The sequence below is a fragment of the Tripterygium wilfordii genome, chromosome 22 (genome assembly GCF_013401445.1).
Source record: "Tripterygium wilfordii isolate XIE 37 chromosome 22, ASM1340144v1, whole genome shotgun sequence".
Classification (NCBI taxonomy): Eukaryota; Viridiplantae; Streptophyta; class Magnoliopsida; order Celastrales; family Celastraceae; genus Tripterygium; species Tripterygium wilfordii.
In genome coordinates this window covers 6867942-6888432 of record NC_052253.1, presented here as the reverse complement: position 1 = coordinate 6888432, position 20491 = coordinate 6867942, and the positions used below count along the sequence as shown (strand labels likewise).

The 20491-nt window shown below is 35.0% G+C and overlaps 1 protein-coding gene, 1 long non-coding RNA gene and 1 pseudogene across 2 annotated transcripts; 2 read left to right on the top strand and 1 right to left on the bottom strand.

Annotated features, from left to right (window-relative positions):
- The first annotated feature begins 8833 nt into the window (after nt 1-8833).
- Nucleotides 8834-11295, top strand: LOC119990648 (dynamin-related protein 4C-like). Its single transcript, XM_038836656.1, has 2 exons — nt 8834-8952; nt 9079-11295. Exon 2 carries the CDS (start codon nt 9085-9087, stop codon nt 11089-11091), a length of 2007 nt encoding a protein of 668 aa, XP_038692584.1. The 5' UTR covers nt 8834-8952; nt 9079-9084; the 3' UTR covers nt 11092-11295.
- A 631-nt stretch (nt 11296-11926) lies between these two features.
- LOC119992198 lies at nt 11927-13201 on the bottom strand (annotated as a pseudogene).
- Nucleotides 13202-15950: 2749 nt separating this feature from the next.
- On the top strand, nt 15951-19268 carry LOC119990927. Its single transcript, XR_005466104.1, has 2 exons — nt 15951-16262; nt 18862-19268. It is a non-coding gene; the product is annotated as an uncharacterized LOC119990927 (long non-coding RNA).
- The last annotated feature ends 1223 nt before the right edge of the window (nt 19269-20491 follow it).

The following is a 20491-nucleotide window of genomic DNA, read 5'->3' as shown; positions in this document are numbered from 1 at the left end:
TTATAATCCATACTTATTAAATACTATATATATATATATATTATATATAAATATTTATTAATTTATTGTGTATTATAAACCAGCGGTTCAACCTTAATCGTATCGGTTGAACCTCAAAAACCTTAAACCTTCGGCCTAGACGATTCGATGCACGATACGTTTTAAAAACTATGCCTCAAACACAAGAAACAAAGGCTAGCCCTTTGTAGCCCATCTGAGAACTATTGACCCATTTGAGTTACACCGTCAATTTTAGTCTGTTGGGGTGGGCCTTTGTTACTTGATTTTCCTTGCGTCCCGATTTTATTGTTTCAAGTAGTGATTGTCGAAATTTACACATGTGACAACTGAAACGCCTGCGTGACTCATACACATGAAATTAGTGCTATGTCTTATCCAACCATTCATGTGGGTTTCCACCACAAGCGGGAAAAGTTTACTTTTGGCTTCTTAGGTCATCGATCATAAGCCCGATTTCTCCTCTTGTCTTCCCCGTATATGTCATCATCATTCCTCTAATTCATCTCCATCCTTCATAGTAGTGTTCTCTCGGCCATAGGGTTCTCGACCCTATCTTCGCAGTCCTTTGTCATACTCATATTCTCCTTCCTCATCAAAATATTGACTTCCCTATTGACTCCTCTCATAGCCTGAGGCTTTAGTTAGATTTCCCTCATGTTAATGCAATCTCTCCACTTCAACTCAAGTACCTTATCTTCTTCTTGAACTTGATCATGCATTATGAGTTTGTCTTGTTTCTCTCTCTCCATTGCCTCTATCTGTCATTTTTCTTTCGATTCTCTCTAGGTTCTCCTTGTTCTCCCTCCTTATCTCATTCATGGACATTGTTAATTGTGCCAAGGATGTAGTCACCTCCTCCAATGTCTTGTTTGGTTAGTACAATGTGTATTTTCCCGTTCCATTGTTCGTAAATTGATCTTTAACAATGAATTTCAACATTGAGAGAGTGTTGAAATCTCTCAATTAACGCACCAATTGTTGTGGACTTGGTTAAGAATCCAACTACAAGTCGATTTCAATCTAAACGAAAATACCAACAAACCAAATAATGATAAGTTTGATTGATTGGGTTCATAGAACTGAGCCTAATACTAACTATAAAGTAGACAACACAATATTGAATCTACCATAGCCAAAACAAATCAAAGAAAAAGAGTTCTTCGAGAGTAAGGGAAAAACCTAGGCAAAACGTTGTTTCTTTCAATTACTTTTTTGATATCCAAAGCCTAAGAAGACTTTCCTTTTATACAAACTAAGATGTAGCAAATTATATTAAATTTTTTCCCTAGGGTTGACTATTCAACTACCACCAGCAATAACTAAGTGACACCTGCATAATTTTAGAAGACACCATAGCACCAACTCCATGATGCCTCGACATTCCTAAAGCATTTATCGATACCCTTGATGCACTCTATTCAACAGGGTTATAAAAGTGCGTATCCTCATTAGGGCTATAGATAAATGCATCCTCAACATATGGGTCCTTGATCTCGCCAACAGTGCACTGAAGCTCTCCTTACCAAGGGTGCTTTGTGTTGTCATAAAAAATAAACAATTGCAGAAAATAAAGAGCTAGATGCTAAGAAACAATTTTATTGAATAATAATATATCGATTAAAGATGAATCAAATAAAAGAAATACATAAACAAATCATGGTCTCTGATTCTACAAGGTGAGTTATGGGATACCCGAATATCCTTAAGCCGATGTCTTCTACTTATTGGGTGCTTAGTAGGTTACCAAGCTTCACCTCCCAAGAGACAACACCTTTTAACCTGATCGAGGCAGCCCTACTAGGATACAGGCCTCTGTCGAACACTCTTGAACTCGGTAGGACCCAAAAACAAAAAGGAGATGAAAAATGGATGTTTGGAAGTGAGAACTTTTCTGTGTTGTGTGGAATTCGTCCATCATGTGAGAAGTATATAGATGCAGTGCAATCCACAGGTAGAATCGAGTTAGAACTCTTTTCTAAGCACAAGTTTGACATGGTATTGAATTCCAACTCTTAGTGAGATTATAATTTAATCAGAGAATAAATTTATTTTCTTAATAAGATAAGAGTTTAGAACTTAATCATCTAATCAATTATAATTGAATTAGGACTCTATTCAAACTTTGACAAAAATAATAATAATTTTTTTATTATCTCGAACCTGGAAGGTGTTCGAGCCAGGCTTGCCTGACCGAATGATGACGGTGGTGGGTGCATGTGTTGTGATTTGGCTCAATGACCCTATATATGGAGAGTATATATAGGACTACAACACAAAATGTTGGGTGCCCTTGGGCCCAAATGTATAATCCAACACTCTCACTTATAAACTAGCATTCTTGTTGCTAACTTTCCAATGTGAGACTTTTGCAACACACACATAATACACACATCTCTTGTGGGTATATTGAGCAATTTACACTTTGATTTTTTCAACAATCCCCGACATGAATGAAGCAACAAAACATTTTATTTTGACTCAGAAGTTTGAGTGTGTCTGAGAAGAAACACTGCATTAAGAAAGGTAGTTTTCACTTTGAATCGTCTCTAGTGAAAGTCTATCGAACCGACTTAACTAGTTGATGGACTAACTCTTGAATCGTTAGTTCTTTGTGTAGGCCTAGACAATAAACCTAATGCATTCTCTTTTCATATTAAGATCGTTTCTGATTGTGTTGATTCTTTTTGCCCTAAACTTATTGGGTTTCATGCGTGCTTTAGAAAGTATAGCCTTAAGGACTTTCATATAGACGGTCAACTGTTCACACATATCACTTAAGAGTATTCTAACTGTTTAATATTATTTTCAATATTTTTATGTAGAGTTAGGTGTGGTAGAAAGGGATTATTTGCATCTCTAATGTCGAAATCTTTAAACCTTTCTATTACTTTCTCAATGTAATGAGATTGCAGGCCATCTGAATGTCTCATGATTTTGATGCCTAGAATAATGTTAGCTACACCTAAATCTTTCATGTTGAAATTTTTTCTAGCATCTTCTTAGTCTGTTTTTATAACTTAACTTCAATGTTATTTTCAAGAATTATCATATCATCGATGTAGAGACATACAAGTACAAAACCACTTGAGATAGTTTTCGAGTATACGCACTTGTCACACTCATTAATCTGAAAGTCGTTTCGAATCATCACTTAGTCAAATTTCTCGTGCATTGTTTAGGAGCTTGTTTAAGTCCATACAATGTCTTGATAAGTCTACAGACTTTGTTCTCTTATCCTTTGACCTTAGATCATTCTATTTGTTCCGTATAGATCTCCTTTTTGAGATCACCATTCAACAATGCAGTTTTTACATCCATTTGTTGGATCTGTAAATTGTATAGCTAGGCTATAGCAAGCAGCATTCTTAAAATGTAATTTATGTTATTGGAGAATAAGTATCAAAGTAGTCTAGACCTTCTTTTTGTTTAAACCTTTTTATAACCAATTTTGCGTCGCACTTATCTATGGAACCCTAAGTCTTGAGTTTTTTTCCTAAAAACTCATTTACATCCAATTGGTTTGAGTTCAGGTGGAAATTAACCAATTCCCAAGAATGGTTACTTAGGATTGACTCAATCTCTTTGTTTACTACTTCTTTCCAAAAGAAAGACTCAAAAGTAGAGATTTCCTCTTGAAAGGTTTGAGGTTCGCCTTCTAACATATATGTTAGAAAATCAGGACCAAAAGACTTACCAACTTTTGATCTTTTATCCTTTATGGGTTCGAATTCTTTTGTTTCACCTGATTCATCTATAGCCTTGGTCTCATTTGGTTAAGTTCATTTTATTTTTCAGTTGAAGTCATTGGGTGTGGCACCACAATAGTTTGTTGGGTCATCTAAGGTCCAACACCAGAACCAAAGGTTGTATGGCCTAGACCAGTTTGTATACTAGTCTCAAATTCAGTGTCGTATGGCCTGAACTCATGCCATTAGAGGTGGTCCCGATCGATTGGCCCAAAGCAATAGTAGTTTGTGCGGCTGTACCAACAACAACAACAGAGGCATCATCACCAGAAAGAGTGGGAATTTCATCATTGGCAGCCATATTGCATAACAACACATGGCAAACAAATTAGTATCGCCTTAAGATTGTTGTCGTAAATAGTAAATAGTTGTAGAAAATAAAGAGTAAGATAGTAAGAAACAATTTTGTTGAATAATGAATAGATCGAATACATAAGAATCAAATAAAAAACAGAAACAAATCATGGTCTCTGATTCTACAATGTGAAGTACGGAGAACCCAAATCTCCTTAAGGCAATAGCTCCTACCTGATCGGCGCAGTACTATGTGGATACATGCCTCTGTCAAACACTCTTGAACTCTGCAACACTCAAGAACAAAAAAATGGATAAAATGAATTTTTGGAAGTGAAGACTTTTCTTATGTGTGGAACTCTTTTCAGAGCACAAGTTTGTCACGGTTTTGAATATCTTAATGAAATTAGAATTTAATCTAAAAAGAACTTCAGCCTATTAATGAGATAAGCATTTTGAACTTAATCACCTGATCAATCATAATTGAATTAGGATTCTAGTCAAACTTTGACCAATTATCTCAGACTCGTGCCTGTGCCCTACTGACCAAGCAATAGTAGCATCGAATGTGTGGTTGTTTGACCCGATGACCCATAGTGTGGAGAGTCGACCCCACTAAAGCTTTTGTTCTCTTACGCCTAAACGTGGATGGAGCCACATTGGGCAAGGGGGGGGGGGGGGGTAAGTGCTCCGTGGATTTTGGAAGAAAGAAAAAATCCTACATATAAATATTAGCATACACGCTAGGGTTATAGTGATGTATGGCATGATGGTTTAGGTACTTGTTTTTTGACCTTGACACCCAAAATCCATTCTCTTGGGCAGCTTGTTTGTTTTTTTTTCTTTAAAAAATTTCTTTGCTTTTTGCCCTTTTATATTTTTTTTTGCCTATTTATATATTTAGTTTTCAGCCTAATTATTTCTCTCACCGTTCCTTATTTAACAACTAACTAAATTGTTATTTTATTCAATTTATTTATCTAAAAGATTAAATCTAATCATATTTATTTATTTCATTCAATTTTCAGCTCTTTATAATATTTTATTCATCTATTAGGCATCATGAAACGGAAGTTATTGGTCACAAATTCAATAAGAAAAACAAAGGTAATTGTAATTAATTATCATGATCACTCATAAAAACTCATGATTGCAAATTTTTTTTTTATTTTACTTGTCATTTTTCAATTTTTAATAATATAAAATAATGTATATAATTCAAATATAGTCCAACATTCTGACTTATAAACTAGCATTTTTATTTTTGTTACTAACTTCTTAATGTGAGATTTTCACAACACACATCTCTTGTGTGTACGCCACGGTTTCTCCAACACCGCCCCTGCGACGTTGTTTATACAACTCACATTAACTGCCTTTTTTTAAAAAGAAAATAAAAAGGGAAAGTGTAAGTAAACTGCCTCAACGGAGGGAGAAAGATAGAAATGCTTTACCTTTTTTTTTTTTTTTTTTTTCGAAAAGAGAGATGCTTTACCTTAAAAGCCACGACCGAATAAAACACATACCATAATCTTTCTTGTCGTCAAAGGATTACAGCAATATGACAAATCAAGTTTGGGGTCCTATCAAAAATAAAATAAAGTTTGGGGTTACTTCAAGATGAAGCCAAACTTGAACAAAATGACAAATTAAAGGAGCTCTTCCACTTGTTAAGGTGCTTAACTAATGTGATCATATATAATTTTATTTTTTAAACTTACAATATATAAGATTATTTATTAAATTTGATTCTTGGATAGTTAGTTTATTTTAAATGATTTAAAATTACATTGTTGTATTTATATTTTTTTTTGAATTAGTTGTAGGAGTATATTTGTTTGTATTGATAAATTAAATAATTTATTTAATATTTATAGATTCTATATTGTTTATAGCAGGAATTCATGTGGACATCTTAATTTAACAAAAATGACATGTAACCCAACAGTTTGGTAACCCAAGTGAGCCCAACAGTTTTATTCCATTGATTTATTCCTTAATCAATGGAATAGCTTTATTCCACTCTTTTTATCCATAGATTTCATTGTTTTTTAAAACACAGTTTAGAATTCCGTGTCTTAGTTTCGAATCCATTATTTTTAAAATTCCATTGAAAAAAACATTGGAATGAATATCCACACGATAAAACTCATCAACAAAGGATCTTGTTAAAAAGAGCTTTATGCGCTAATTCCGAATATGTAATTTTTTTTATAAAAAATTTAACATGTATTTTCTAACATGTATTTTGAGAGTTAAAATGTTTTAAATTTTCGTTTCAGAGACTTGGGCTCCATTGGGCTATCAAAAGTTGGGCTATATAGCATTACTGATTAACTTACGCATCTCAATCTCACCATTAATTTGAAACATGTGAGACCCAATGCAATGACTTTCACTTGTCATTTTATTTTTGAAAACACTTAAAAAGTAGAGTGAACAAATTATTAAGTTGGAGATGTCCGCACTTGAGCATTTCATTTGCTAATAGATAAATCAAGAAAGTGAAGACGCAATTTTTTTTTTTTTCCTAAAAGTATCTCATATTATTTTCATTGTTTCTCTAATATTTAAAATTTGCTTAGTCTACCCCTGCGTGGGCTTGATAGTTTGCCCCTGCGTGGGCTTGATTTGTGCCTCCTGCGTGGGGCTTGTTGACACCTGCACTTTCATAGGCTTGATATGGTGGTGTGTCGTATATTGTACTTGTACTCAAAAAAAAAAAAACAATTGCTTATAATTTTATTTTTTTAAAATTTAAATATATATTTTTCTAAACTCAAAAAATATAATCCAAACCCGTGCAATATCTCATATCAACACAACTTGTGGTCAAAAAAAAAAGGCCAACACATTCTACAAAGTCGCTCACTACTTGACTTTGTAGCATGTACTGACCGAGTATATTTCCCACTCAACTAAGGAACCTCTACTCCCCATCCCATCATCTTCCAAAGAAACTGTACTGACTGAATTCTACTACCAACTCAACTAAGGAACCTCCAGCTCTTATACAATTTCCCACTCAATGAAGGACCTTTCGAGTTCATAAAATTTGTTGTACAATAACTATCGTGGACCGTTGTATTGGCTTATAAGATTGCTATGGAAAAAAAATTTGAAAAAATTATGAATGTGTTTTGATCATGTTTATGAGTCCGACATTATATTTCTTTCTTTCCTTTTTCTTCCACAACACTTGTACCAACAAATCAAGTAATACATATAAACCTTCTATAATATATCTAAATTCATCCAGAAGTGCAGATCTAGAAAAAACAAACCGAAAAAACTATAAAAATAGAAAAACAATGATATCACTTGTTTTGAAAACAATGAATTTTCATAATTGAAAATTCAATTTTACTCATGATAAATATGTGAGATTTTCAATCATAACAGTGTAATTTCTTTAAGTTTGAATGATGATAAATTATATTAAGCATGTAAGAATGTTCATATAAAATTTCATAGCAAACAAAGTACTTATGATCACTCAAACAAAAAATTATGTTGTCCTCATAACAATGAAAATTCATTGTTGGTCTAATTTTCATAGTTTTCTAGATTTTCTATCATGATCTCTAATTTTTTTCCCTACTATATTGATTTCATATGATTTTTCCTCTCACTGTTTTTAACCCAAAAAACGACTCACTCCCCCCTCAAAACAAACAAAAATCGATATTTCGAAAAAAAATTCGTTCTTTTTTCTTACACAACACCTGCCGCACATCAATAACGCATCCAAACCTTCTACAATATATTCAGATTCGTCTAAAAGTGCAGAGATAGAAAATAAGTGAACCAAAAACCTCAAAGAAAATATAAAAAAAAACGAAGAGAGAGATTCGTGAGTTTAGAGAGAAAAATGAGAGAGGCTTGAGATAGAAGATGATATAGAATGTATGGTTGTCCATGGTTGATTTTTGTCGAATTCTTTGATATAAATTTAACCATCCATTCAGTCGATTATTGAAGGTTTGGTTAGTTTTTTCAACTTCAGTATGTCTTTACTAACATATATTTGACAATTACCGACCAAACGGTCGGTTCGGTTTGACACGGTTTTTTGGACAGCCTTAATAAAGCGCATTTGAGTTATATATATTTAAGGGCATTTTTGTCCATAAAAAATCGAAGACATATAGATTGGTGTAATACATATGGTAGTGGACTTCTGATGCAATACTAAACTCAGGGACCTCCTAGTAAATTTCTGCCATTTATATTATATTTTTACTACATATTCACAAAATTAATCATATGAAAATAATTTAAAGTTAAAAATAGTAAGTGCATTGATTTAAATTTTTTTTTAAATATCATTGAGAAATATCCTTCAAATTGAAATTGGAAAAAAAAAAAAAACACACTTATCAAAATACAAGATTGGAGACAAGATTAATTTGGTTACAGATGGATCTTAACAAGATTATAATTATAACTCTATGAGTAAATCCACCCTAATATTTTATGCCTAATTTTTCTAATTGGCATCTAGTATAAAGCATTTGATTTTTCCTACATATTTCTCATGTTTGTTTTAATTTAAAATTAGGATATAAAGTTAAATTGATGGTGGAAACCCCTTAACCGTCGGATCTCATAAGTTCTTTTCAAAGTTCCAGAAAGTTCTGATGATACGTCAACTTAGTCATGAAGTAGTCTACGATTTTAAGACAAAAAGAAAATATTCAAAAAATAATAAGCAAACAACTTGCAAACCAAGTTGTTATGATTAGTCTCTACCATCCCAATATAAATATATGCTTGTACGTAGTAAAGCAATCACAGAAACAGCAAGTGAAGTAAGATTGCATTGGCCTACACTCACTACTCCTTCAGTTCAGACTCAATCAGTGGACTTTTTGTTTCATCAACGCAACAGGTAAAGTAAAACCCATCTCAATATCTCATGGGATTTATTTATGTGTTCTTAGTATTTATGTGTGTAATGTGTTGAACGAAATCTCATGCTTAGATTCACATGAATTGTATATCTCTTGAAAAATAGGAAGTAATGGTATACAGCTCAGAGAGTGAAGGGGACTCGCTTTCAATGGTGGTTAACCAACCACGACAAGAAGTGGCGATTGATGCACCCATTGTTGCTTCCTGCAATGATCGCATCAGGCCTCTGCTTGATGCCGTTGATAAGCTCAGGCACCTTATGGTCATGAAGGAAGGAATACAATTACCCACCATTGTTGTAGTGGGCGACCAATCCTCTGGAAAATCTAGTGTTCTCGAGTCTCTGGCCGGAATCAGTCTTCCTCGCGGACAAGGTATCTGCACCAGGGTGCCACTTGTGATGAGGCTCCAACATCACCAAATTCCGGAGCCAGAGCTTTACTTGGAGTTCAATGGCAAAACAGTCCAAACTACTGAGTCCAGGATTTCTGAAGCCATTAATCTCGCAACCGATGAGATTGCTGGCAGTGGGAAGGGGGTATCAAACACTCCTCTGACATTGGTGGTAAAAAAGCATGGTGTTCCAGACCTTACAATGGTTGATCTTCCTGGGATTACAAGAGTGCCTGTTCATGGTCAACCTGAGAACATTTATGAGCAAATAGCTGGTATGATAATGGAGTACATTAAGCCTGATGAGAGTATCATCCTCAATGTCTTGTCTGCAACTGTTGATTTCGCTACATGTGAATCGATTCGGATGTCACAGCAAGTGGATAAGACAGGGGAGAGGACTCTAGCTGTGGTTACCAAGGTCGATAAGGCGCCTGAAGGGTTACTCGAGAAGGTGACTGCTGACGATGTGAATGTAGGGCTTGGCTATGTTTGTGTCAGGAATCGTATTGGCGATGAGTCCTATGAGGAAGCAAGAAGGAAGGAAGCTGCATTGTTTGAGTCTCATACGCTCCTGTCTTTGATTGACAAATCTATTGTGGGGGTTCCTGTTTTGGCCCAAAAGCTTGTGCAAATTCAAGCTGCTATCATAATGAAATGTTTACCTGAAATTGTCAAGAAGATCAATGACAAGCTGAACTCTAGCCTTTCTGAGTTTAATCGACTTCCTCAGACTTTCACCTCGGTTGCAGAGGCCATGACTGGTTTCATGCAGATTATTGGAGCAAGTAAAGAGTCCCTGAGGAAAATCATGTTGAGAGGAGAATTCGATGAGTACCCAGATGAGCACAGAATGCATTGCACTGCTAGGTTGGTTGAAATGCTCAACCAATACTCAGAAGAATTGCAGAACCATAGCTCAAGTAATCTGACCAGGAACTTTTTGATGGATGAGATTAGTGTTCTGGATGAAGCTATTAAGGGAATAAGACTTCCAAATTTCCTGCCACACAGTGCATTCATTGCTCTGTTGTGCAAAAAAGTGGACTCAATTTCGAGTATGCCAATTGGGTTTGTAGAGGAAGTCTGGACTTATATAGAAGGTGTGGTGATTGATGTTTTGATGCATCATTCCGATAACTATTACCAGCTTCAGATAGCAACAAGAAGAGCTGGCCTCAACCTTATGGCGAAGATGAAGCAACAGTCTTTGAATTGGGTGATGGAGATAATTCAGATGGAAAAACTGACCGACTATACTTGCAATCCCGAATATTTGCTCGAAAGCAGTCAAATGATGGCTAAACAAGATAAGTTCATGGCTGTGGTCGTGAATGTTTGGCCACCTCCCTCTACTATAAATTTTGATGGACTTGGGGAAATTGAAGTTGGGCATTTAAGTGAACATAAGCATGCTGTGCCTCAAGCTTTTGACCTGAAATCAAGAATGACAGCCTATTGGAAGATTGTTTTGAGGAGGTTGGTTGATAGCTTGGCTCTGCATTTGCAGCTTAGTGTTCATAATCTTGTCGACAAGGAGCTGGGAACGGAGATTGTAAATGAGTTGATGATGAACCCTCATGGTGGTGGTGGAGTCGAGAAGTTGTTAGGGGAATCACCATCGGTGGCTGGGAAGAGAGAAAAGCTTAGCCGGACCATAAAGCTGCTTCGAGAGTGCAAGGAGGTTCTGGCTAGGATCATGGATGACATTGCTACCGCTTAATGGTTTGTTTTATTATGGTATCTTGTTGTTTTAGGTATCTGTCAATTATATCTAGTGTGTGTGGTTTGATGATATGTAGAACACTTCTATTATGGTATTTTGTTATATGTTGCCTGTCCCTTAGGACTCCTGATGACTGTTGTTTGCTTTCCCAAGTCTATTTTATAATATAAAGATGCGTGCTTATGTGTCCTAGAATGCTTAGCTTTGCTGTTGTTAGAGATTAACCTTGTGCTGTGCATATCAATGTGATGAATAACATTCTCTCTTCACAGCCGATGGAATTAACTATCAAGCAGTCGTTTGATTTGTTAATTCTAAATCCTAAATGACAAACAGGTAGCATGGGTACCTAGGTTCGATTCTCACTGGTACTGGAATTTATAAACCAACAGCAATCAGTTTCTCATGAGAGAGAATACCTAGTGTGCCCAAAAGCAAGGATTCTCTTAAAAGCAAAATCATACAACTCAAATAGGTTGACTAGTACGAAATCTTTGAGCGAATTGAAAATGCTCCTATCGTTCAGTGAGAAATCCCTATTTTTCCCATTAATGCGCCGTACCCTCTCTTCCCAGATCTTCTCAAAGTTCATCATGAGTAAGGTTGGGTTTGGTCTTGGGAAATGTTTTATATTGTTTTTCTTCATCTTATGAGGTTAAGAAAGAAAATAGCTTCCATTTTCTCAGAAGAAAAGCTTTTCAATTTCTAAAATTCATTTCCTGTCAGCTATTTCATTTAGACCAGGAAATGGAGAAATATCCTAGTCATTTTTTCTTACACTGGAGAATGTTTTCACAAAGCAGATCACACATGTTTTCAGGTCTCGTTTCATTCTCTATATTTGCAATTGTAACCATCATGTTGAGGAGAAAAAAAGATAAGACATGAGTAAACCACAAAAACCTTCATTGATGATATGTTAGTTCATGTTTGATCGAAAGCCACTGGTCCAATAAAGCATCAAATCAAAGAGGATAATGAGAGATTACCCAAGAAAAATGGCCACCATGAAATCTATTGTCTGTCCAAGCTAAATGCGAATCAAGTGGAGTCAGCTTCAACAATCTTGAAGCTACCACCAAAACCAGTATTTTGTCTTTCCATCTTTGTCAGTAAACAAAGTGCAAATGAGGAGCACCAAATAAGTGTCAGTGGTACCCAACACCCACTTCCCATCATAAGTCGCATCAACATGAGTAATCGGTGAGCCAAGCCCAGGAAAAGCTGTCTTCGCCTGCCTCAAGGATGTCTTGGAATACGGCCGAATCTTCCCATCAAGAGAATTGATGCCCTTGAGTTCATTGCAACACTGGTGAGTTACTGCTAGCAATATTCTGCACCATTCCTCTTCTATCCCTCATATCCCATTGACACAATCTGTTGTCATCCAACCCCAAAAAGGTGGATTCTGAAGAGTCTAGTTGTGATCCCTTAGTGTCATTAGTGATATCATAATTATCATTCATTGTAATCTCAGTCCCATCCTTCCCAAACTTCCATTCGATCACAATCTTACCTGTTTCAATGTCTAACTGCCGCAGCCCTGTCGAATGAGTTTCCCTTCCTATAAACTTGAAACCAAATCATTAACCAAGAAACTATTATCCAACGCACCCAAAGTCGAGCTCTACACACCACCATTGGCCACTTCTTCAAACTCCTCCATCAAGTCCTGACTCGGAGGAGCAGCCGTACCTGGATCTTCCTCCGCATCCTCCCACATGGAATCATCTGCTGCTTCTGGCTTAACCCACCCAATAAACTCCTTCCCGTAAGCCTTCATTTTGTTATCCTCGGTGGCTTTAAGCCCGTATACATTCTCAAACAAGCAATCCTGAAATTCAGTGACGAAACACCATTACTCATGAAATCCACCCGCTGCTGGTTGCCAAACATCGTCAATTGCATTTCAGTGGAAACCCTAGCCCGAACCTTAAGATCCCACTTTCAAGAGCCACCCCAACACACTTCGGCCGACTGGTTCCTCATCGTCCTCGTCACAATCACCGTCTCTCTTGGAGAAGCTGTAGGAGGTAAGCTCGCCGGAGATGGTCCATTTGGCAATTGGCGTTGGGAGTGTTGCCACAATCCACATGGTTACTGCAGATGATGATGGGTTGTCAAGTGAATGTGAATAGTAATGAAGTAAAGCCCAATTAGGCGGCCCAGCCGCCCATATCAATAAAGCCCTTAAGGTCTCATATCAACCTCAATACAAAAGCCCATTTGTTACATATGTTTTGAACTCATACCTGACACTCTCAACGGATATGTTGGTTCACTGTACACTGTACTGTCATCTCAGTAAAGCCAATTCCAGGAGTTGTGTAGTTAATCTGATGTGTATATTAAGTTATACCATGCTGGTTTGTGTAATATCCGAATTTTATCCGCATCATTTTGTTATTATTTCTTATTTCATCCAAACATTTTTTTTTTAAAATATATTATGAAAACCCCAAATTTAGAGCCTAATTGAATTTTTGTTCAAAGCTCAATTAACTTTCCCCCAAACAAAATTTGTGTCACAATTCTTAAGCACCCAATTAATTCCTTGACCCACAAATCCAAGCTCATAAGTTTAAGATCCAATTAGTTTTAAGACATATTCACAAACCCAAGCCCATAACCCATGAGCACATGTAAAACTCCAAGAATTGTCTTGACCAAATGAAATAAAAGGACAATCTTAGAAACCCTCAAAATATCACCCCCAAAAGTCCCCTAAATCTATTTGGAATTAAAATATTCATTCATTAAAAACACACATATAGGGCCCACTTCACATCCAACACTCTACATTAAATGGGCAACTCTACATTAAATGGGGAATTTTTGGGGGTGATATTTTGGGGTGTCAAACATTATCAGAAATAAAAAGGGAGAGGAGACTCTTTTTTAGAGAGGGCACGACAGCTACAAGGGAAAAAAAAAAAAAAAAGAGAGGAAAAAGAGGAAAGAAAATAAGAGAGCGAAAAAAAGTGGAGGGACCGGTTTTGATAGGGAAAGTAAAGACGAGAGAAAAAGGGGTCGGTTAAATACACTGTTATTTTGGTTAAATATAACAAAATGTGTACAATACACTATATATGATTTAAAATGTGTGTTTTTATAAATACACTACCCCAAATTTATTATTATACCCTTTGATTAAAGCACACCCACCATCATTTTTATGTTACTGTAAAAGTGCTTAAATTACCTTTGAGTTCAATTGCTCTGGTTACAGTTGCTAATAATAACTCTTCCCATATGGCTCTATATCTGAGTCAACAGAAGGTGCCCTTAAATGGCGACCTGACTACCCACTTAGAGCCAATATTAAATCGCCACCGGAAGACCAATGAATGAAACCAATGTTGTTTTTTTTCACACAATCAACAAGTTAAATTTGCTTTTACATTTTTGATTCATTTTCATTGATTGAGACTAAAGCTTGCATTCAAAAAAGAAGAAGAATATATATGTTGTTTGGCGTTATCTTGTTTAGATAGGATATTTATTTTGATGCCAAAAGTTCACTGTCATTGGATGAATGTGGTCTATGTTTCTTTCTCATTTTTCTGGTTGTTTCTCCCTTACATTTTAAATCCTTTGAAATGGATGTTTCTTTTGCTGAGTTTTTATGTTGGCTTTTTGCAATGGCCTTCTTATAATGTTTCAACTTTCAAGGTTTCCAGCAACCCATTGTAACAAGTGCTTAAATAATGTGTTTTTTCAATCATTTTGTAGAAGGGCATTATTGTCCAAATATTACAAAAAAAATTACGATGTTATATTTAACAAAAGTAACAATGTATTTAACTGCTCCCAAGAAAAAAAGTTAGGAGGAGAAGAGAGAAAGGAGAAAAAAAGAAGAAAGAATTTTGATTCAAGGTAGCAAGCATGCCTCACAAAGATCACCCTTTCTTCCCCATTCTTCCATTTCATTCACTGTTAACTGCAAGACCACCCTTGTTTGTTCATTAAACATCCAAAACAAAAGGTCAAATGAGAGAGAGAGAGAGGAGTTCATTTCTTCGTGGGACCTCTATCCCTGTACGAAAAAGAACTCCCATTGACGGTGATACCATCCCGAATAGCGGTGCTCTAGCTCATGAGTTCTCTTCGTGGGACATTTGTCCCCGTACAGATGAGAGTTTCTATTGACAGCAACATCGATTTGGACGACATCGTCGAACTCACGAGTTTCTTCCTTCGTCGGATTCTCCTTATAGGAAAAGCTTCTCCATTGATGCAACTTTTGTCCCTGTTTGTTCTCCACCGGCTTCAATTTTGGAGTTTGTCTTTTGTATCATTTTTAATATTTTGATGTAATAGGTATGGAGATTAAGAAAACATTTATTTATCCTGGTTCAATGCTATTGAAATTTCTTTAACTTTAATATACTATCTGCTGCTTCTAAAGTTGAGGATATGAAGAATGAAGGAATTCATTGTCACAGCTGGAGAGAGTAATGTTGGAGAAGAAGTGAGTTTTGGGCTTTTGGGCATGGCATGGATTTGTTTTATCTTATATTCTTTTGTTTTCTTGTCTTTTGGGCCTACGGTCTTCTCTTAGAGCCCGTTTGCATGTTGATGAATTGTAATGGTAATTGGAATAGTATTCCATTACCATGTTTGTTTAATTTTTTAATCTCACAATGGTAATCGAATTACACGTCTTTAGAGCCTGTTTGGATGTTGATGAATTGTAATAGTAATTGGAATCCTATTCCATTACCATGTTTGTTTAATTTTTTAATCTCACAATGGTAATCTAAATACACATGTATTTAGATAAGACTAAAAAAATATAATCAGAATACATATTGTATTCTAGTATTCCAATTACTTTATGTAAAAAATATCAAATGGATAATTTTGCCCTTATAAAAAATCTCTAATCTAAACTCTCTCTCGTGATCTCACTCTTGTCTCTCACGATCTCCAAATCCATCCATGGAGATTGAAGCTCGTATCCTTCTCTGGTGATCAACGTCCGTTCTACCTAGCAAAAACATGTATTATTGATTCGATTCTTCCAAGCTTCTCTCACTTATAGGCTAATCTAAATTGTCTCTCTCTCATGATCTCCATGGCGATTCTCCCTCTATAGTTCGCGATCCATGGCAATTGAAGCTCATCTCACTCTCTAGTGATCAACACTCATTCTACCTCTTAAACAGGTATCATTGCTTTGATTCTTTCACGCCTCTCTCACTTATCATCTTCTTCGCTTGATTTGTTAGTGGATCATTTCCTAATGGATCACTATGAGAATGCATGGAGAATGTAGTTTTTATAATAGCCTATTCAAGTTTGAAAAATATAATGTTCCCTTGCTTGTTTCATAGTTCTATGCTAAATTGTTCTTTGGTTTTAGCATACCCCTTTTGAGAAGCCGTCATCGTGTGTGATGTTTGTTAGATGGCTTGATTTTGTCGTTTGTTACTGCATCTTTTTATGCATGAATATATGAACGGTGATATAAAAAGGGTGCAAAGTGAAAGTTGTTTGTTGTCTGATTGAATGTAGAAAAGCTAATAAGATTAAGGAAACATAGCACCCTTTTCACATATTTATGATTTATAATTATTAGTGGTGTGAGACTTCTCTGTATTTTTATGTAATTCTATGTTTGTGTAATGTTTGTTTTAAGTGTTTGCATGTGTGTGTAGTGAAAGTCATGTGAGAAGTCAATGTTTGATGATAAAGTGTGCTCTGAAGTCTTCTAAAAAGGTAGCAGTAGGACTATCTTAGATGTATGCATATGTCTGAATCTGATGTAAGAAAAAAATTCGTCTCCAGAATTTTCTGTCTCATGTTCATGTTTATGTTCTTGCTATTGGTTTTGTCTTAGCACATCAGAATATACCGCTTTCAGTTTCCAATAGGAATTGATTTCTTTCTATATATGCTTTAAAGAATCATAGATTTGAGTTATTATTTTTCTTAAATAGATTCATATAGATATGATGTTTTTATTATATGTATATATAGATGTGATGTTTTTCTTTTCATGTAACGTTTAGGTATGTGCCTTTCAATTGATTATTTAAGCATGGACAAAAGAAAGATACTTATATGCCTAATGTTGAAGAGGTATATGGATCGATTGAACATTTTAGTCACCCTCCTCCACATTGCTTATGATGCTATAATTCAACATCACCAAAATATAGCTTGAGGTCTAGATATTTTAATAGGGACTACGAGAGATCCCAATTTTTAGAATGATTGGTATATTCCAATGATGTCACATGTTTTAATATACTTAGAATGGATAGGCTTACATTCAACAAATTATGTGTAATGTTGCATACAATAGAAATGTTGAATGACACACAAAATGTGAAAATCGACGAGCAAGTAGCTACATTCCTAAATATACTTGCTCATCATGAGAAAAATCGTTCTATAAAAGAGAATTTTTTTGGGTATGGAGAAATGGTTAGTAGGCACTTCAAGCTAGTACTAAATAAAGTGCTTCGACTACAAAAAAATTGTTCAAAAAGCCTCAACCTGTACCTCAAAATTCTAAAAATTGAAGGTGGAAATGGTTTAAGGTATTTATTTTATTAATGTTCAATAATTGTAGGTTTTAGTTTTTAGTAAATGGTTAAACACTAAAGTTTTTTGCTTCATCTCTTGTTTTAGAATTGTTTAGGAGCATTAGATGGGACAAACATAAGAGTCAATGTTCCTGAAGCTTACAAACCTAGATATCAGACTAGGAAAGGCGAAATTGCAATAAATATCCTAGTAGCTTATTCACCAGACATGGAAATTATCTTTGTACTTACTGGTTGGGAAGGTTCAGCTGTTGATGGACGAATACTTTGAGATGCTATGAGTAGGAGAAATGGTTTAGAAGTTTCACAAGGTGAATGACGTGAAAATTCAATCACCTATATCATATTATTCTATACTTTTTTCCCTATTTTTTATGGTGGCTTCATATGTTTTTTCCTCATGTTTTAAGGATATTACTACTTTGTAGATCATGGATACACAAATGAAAATAGCTTTCTAGCTCCATTTTGAGGTCAAAGATATCATCTTAATGATTGGAGGCATGGTTATCAACCTACTACCCCTAAAGAATTTTTCAATATGAAACATTCTTTAGCTGGGAATATTATAAAGAGATGCATTGGATTACTAAAATTGCGTTAGGCTATTCTTAGGAGCCCTTCATGGTATCCAATTAAGACAAAAGGACAGATAATTATAGCTTGTTGTCTTTTTCATAACTTAATAAGACAAAAAATGCTAGTTGATCCGTTAGAAGATGATTTAGAAGACGATGAAGAAGATACTAGTGAGATGGATAGTGAGTTGATTGCAAGAGTTGAAACATCAACCCAATGGAATGACTAGAGGAGGGATTTAGCTGTGCAAATGTTCAATGAGTAGAAACCAAGTAGAATTGTCAGTTGAATATTTTTTATTTGGAATATTATAATTGTTAAACTATTCATATCATAACATGTTCAATTTAAACTCCCTATATTCATATTTATTTGGAATACTTTTTATAGATGGGCTAAGATCTCTGCCTCTTCCCCTTTTGAGAAGCTGTCATTGTGTTTTATCTTGCTTTGTTTTTCTTATTTGGTCTTGTCATTCTTAGTAATTAATGCCATTAGTAACATGGACTTTGTTGGTTTTTTTCCTTAATACTGAAAGATCATGTATGTGTCGACGTTTGTGCCTGGTTTAGTTTTATAGTTCCTACAAGAGGGTGCATTTGGGTTTATGAATTAAAAATGCATATTTGATTAGGTATGGATGTAAGAGATAAAAAAACATGGTTGGTCACCGAAAGAAGATGAAAAGCTTGTGGGTTCAATGCTTATGTTGAAAAAAAAAGGGAACTCACAATAATAACGACAAAGGTGGATTTACAAAAGGACATCAAACAGAGTTGGACATGTTGAGAATGATGTTGCCCGGTCATAACATATTTGAGAAGCATGTTGACTCGCATATTAGAACATTAAAAAAACATTGTGGGATTATCTATGATTTGCGAACAAATCAAGGAAGTGGATTTGGTTGGGATGATGAGAAGAAATCACTTGTAGCTTCTACAGATGTATGGGATGAGTTTGTAAAGATAATATGTTAATTTACAGATATGTGTGTATCGAAAACTTTTAGTTTGTCACTATGTTTTATTCGTGTTCTAATGTGATTCTCTCTCTTTATCTTATTTTTTATAAACTCGTCGTGATGCAAATAGTATTAGAGGAAAATCATTCAATTAATATAATGTGTTGTTGTTGATTTTTGGAAAAGAAAGAGCTATTGCTAAGATGGCTGAAGCACCAGGAGACATACTTGAAGATGTGACCAAGCAGGCTCTTAGAAAATTTGCTTTCATTGTTTTGTTCTTATTTTTTGGGCCCATTTGCTTTCCTTTTTTTTGAGCCCACATTTGATTTTATGGCCTGATTCTATTTTTTGAGCTCACATTTGATTTCATGGCTTTATTCTATTTTTAAGCTCACATTTGTTTTCATGGATTTGTTCATTTTTTGTGCCAACACTTGACTTAACTTTTTATTATTCTATTATTTTGTTTTGTTTTGTTTTGTTTTAATTTATAAAAAAGGGATAGTTGTCGCCCTGAACAAAAATTAGTTTTAACCACCCATTCGAGAAAAATGATTTTAATCAAAATGATTATTGTCAAATTCGAAAGTGGGGCATAAAAAATAAATTTTTTAAAAAATATTTTTTTACAAAAGTTTTGTAAACCTTTTTTTCCGTGGTATTCTATACCCGTACAGGATGAATTTTCAAAAAATAAATTTTCAAAAAAAATGTCCTTTCACAAAAGTTTTGTAAACTTCGTGTTCGTGGTATTTGTATCCGTATAGGAGGAGTTTCCAAAATGTTATCAATAAATTTTAAAAAAAAATCAGAGAGTTATATTAGCCCTTGTCTAAAAGTTGGTAACCACGTGAACGAGTGTTGTGGGGTGTAACACCTTCCTCACACTCAATCGACTCCTAAATCCTATTTTCTAAACGTAGATCGGTGTTTTAAAAGATGACTAATTGCACATCCAAAACAATTGGTGGCGGCTTCCTTTTTTTTTGTAAGTCCGTCTGCGTCGCAATTTGGGTTGCAATAGTTTGGTTAATGAAAATCCTTTCCACAAATGTTTGTAAATAGTGTAATGAGAATGACTTGAAAATATGCCCCATTTGTTGATGATGATGTATAGTTTGATTAACATTATTTGCACCCCAAAATTTGTTAACTACACCCCAATCTTTTTAAACCCTAGGCAAAAATATAACATTACCAAGTACAACCCTTTTTTTGTTTTTTCTTAAAAATAAATTAGCACCCCACTTTCTCTTTCTTCTTCCATGGATCCATTCTCTTTCCCTTCCATGTCCTT

Bases quoted from the DNA above. Each gene is read 5' to 3' on its own strand.
- LOC119990648 (XM_038836656.1), top strand. From the start codon at position 9,085: ATGGTATACAGCTCAGAGAGTGAAGGGGACTCGCTTTCAATGGTGGTT.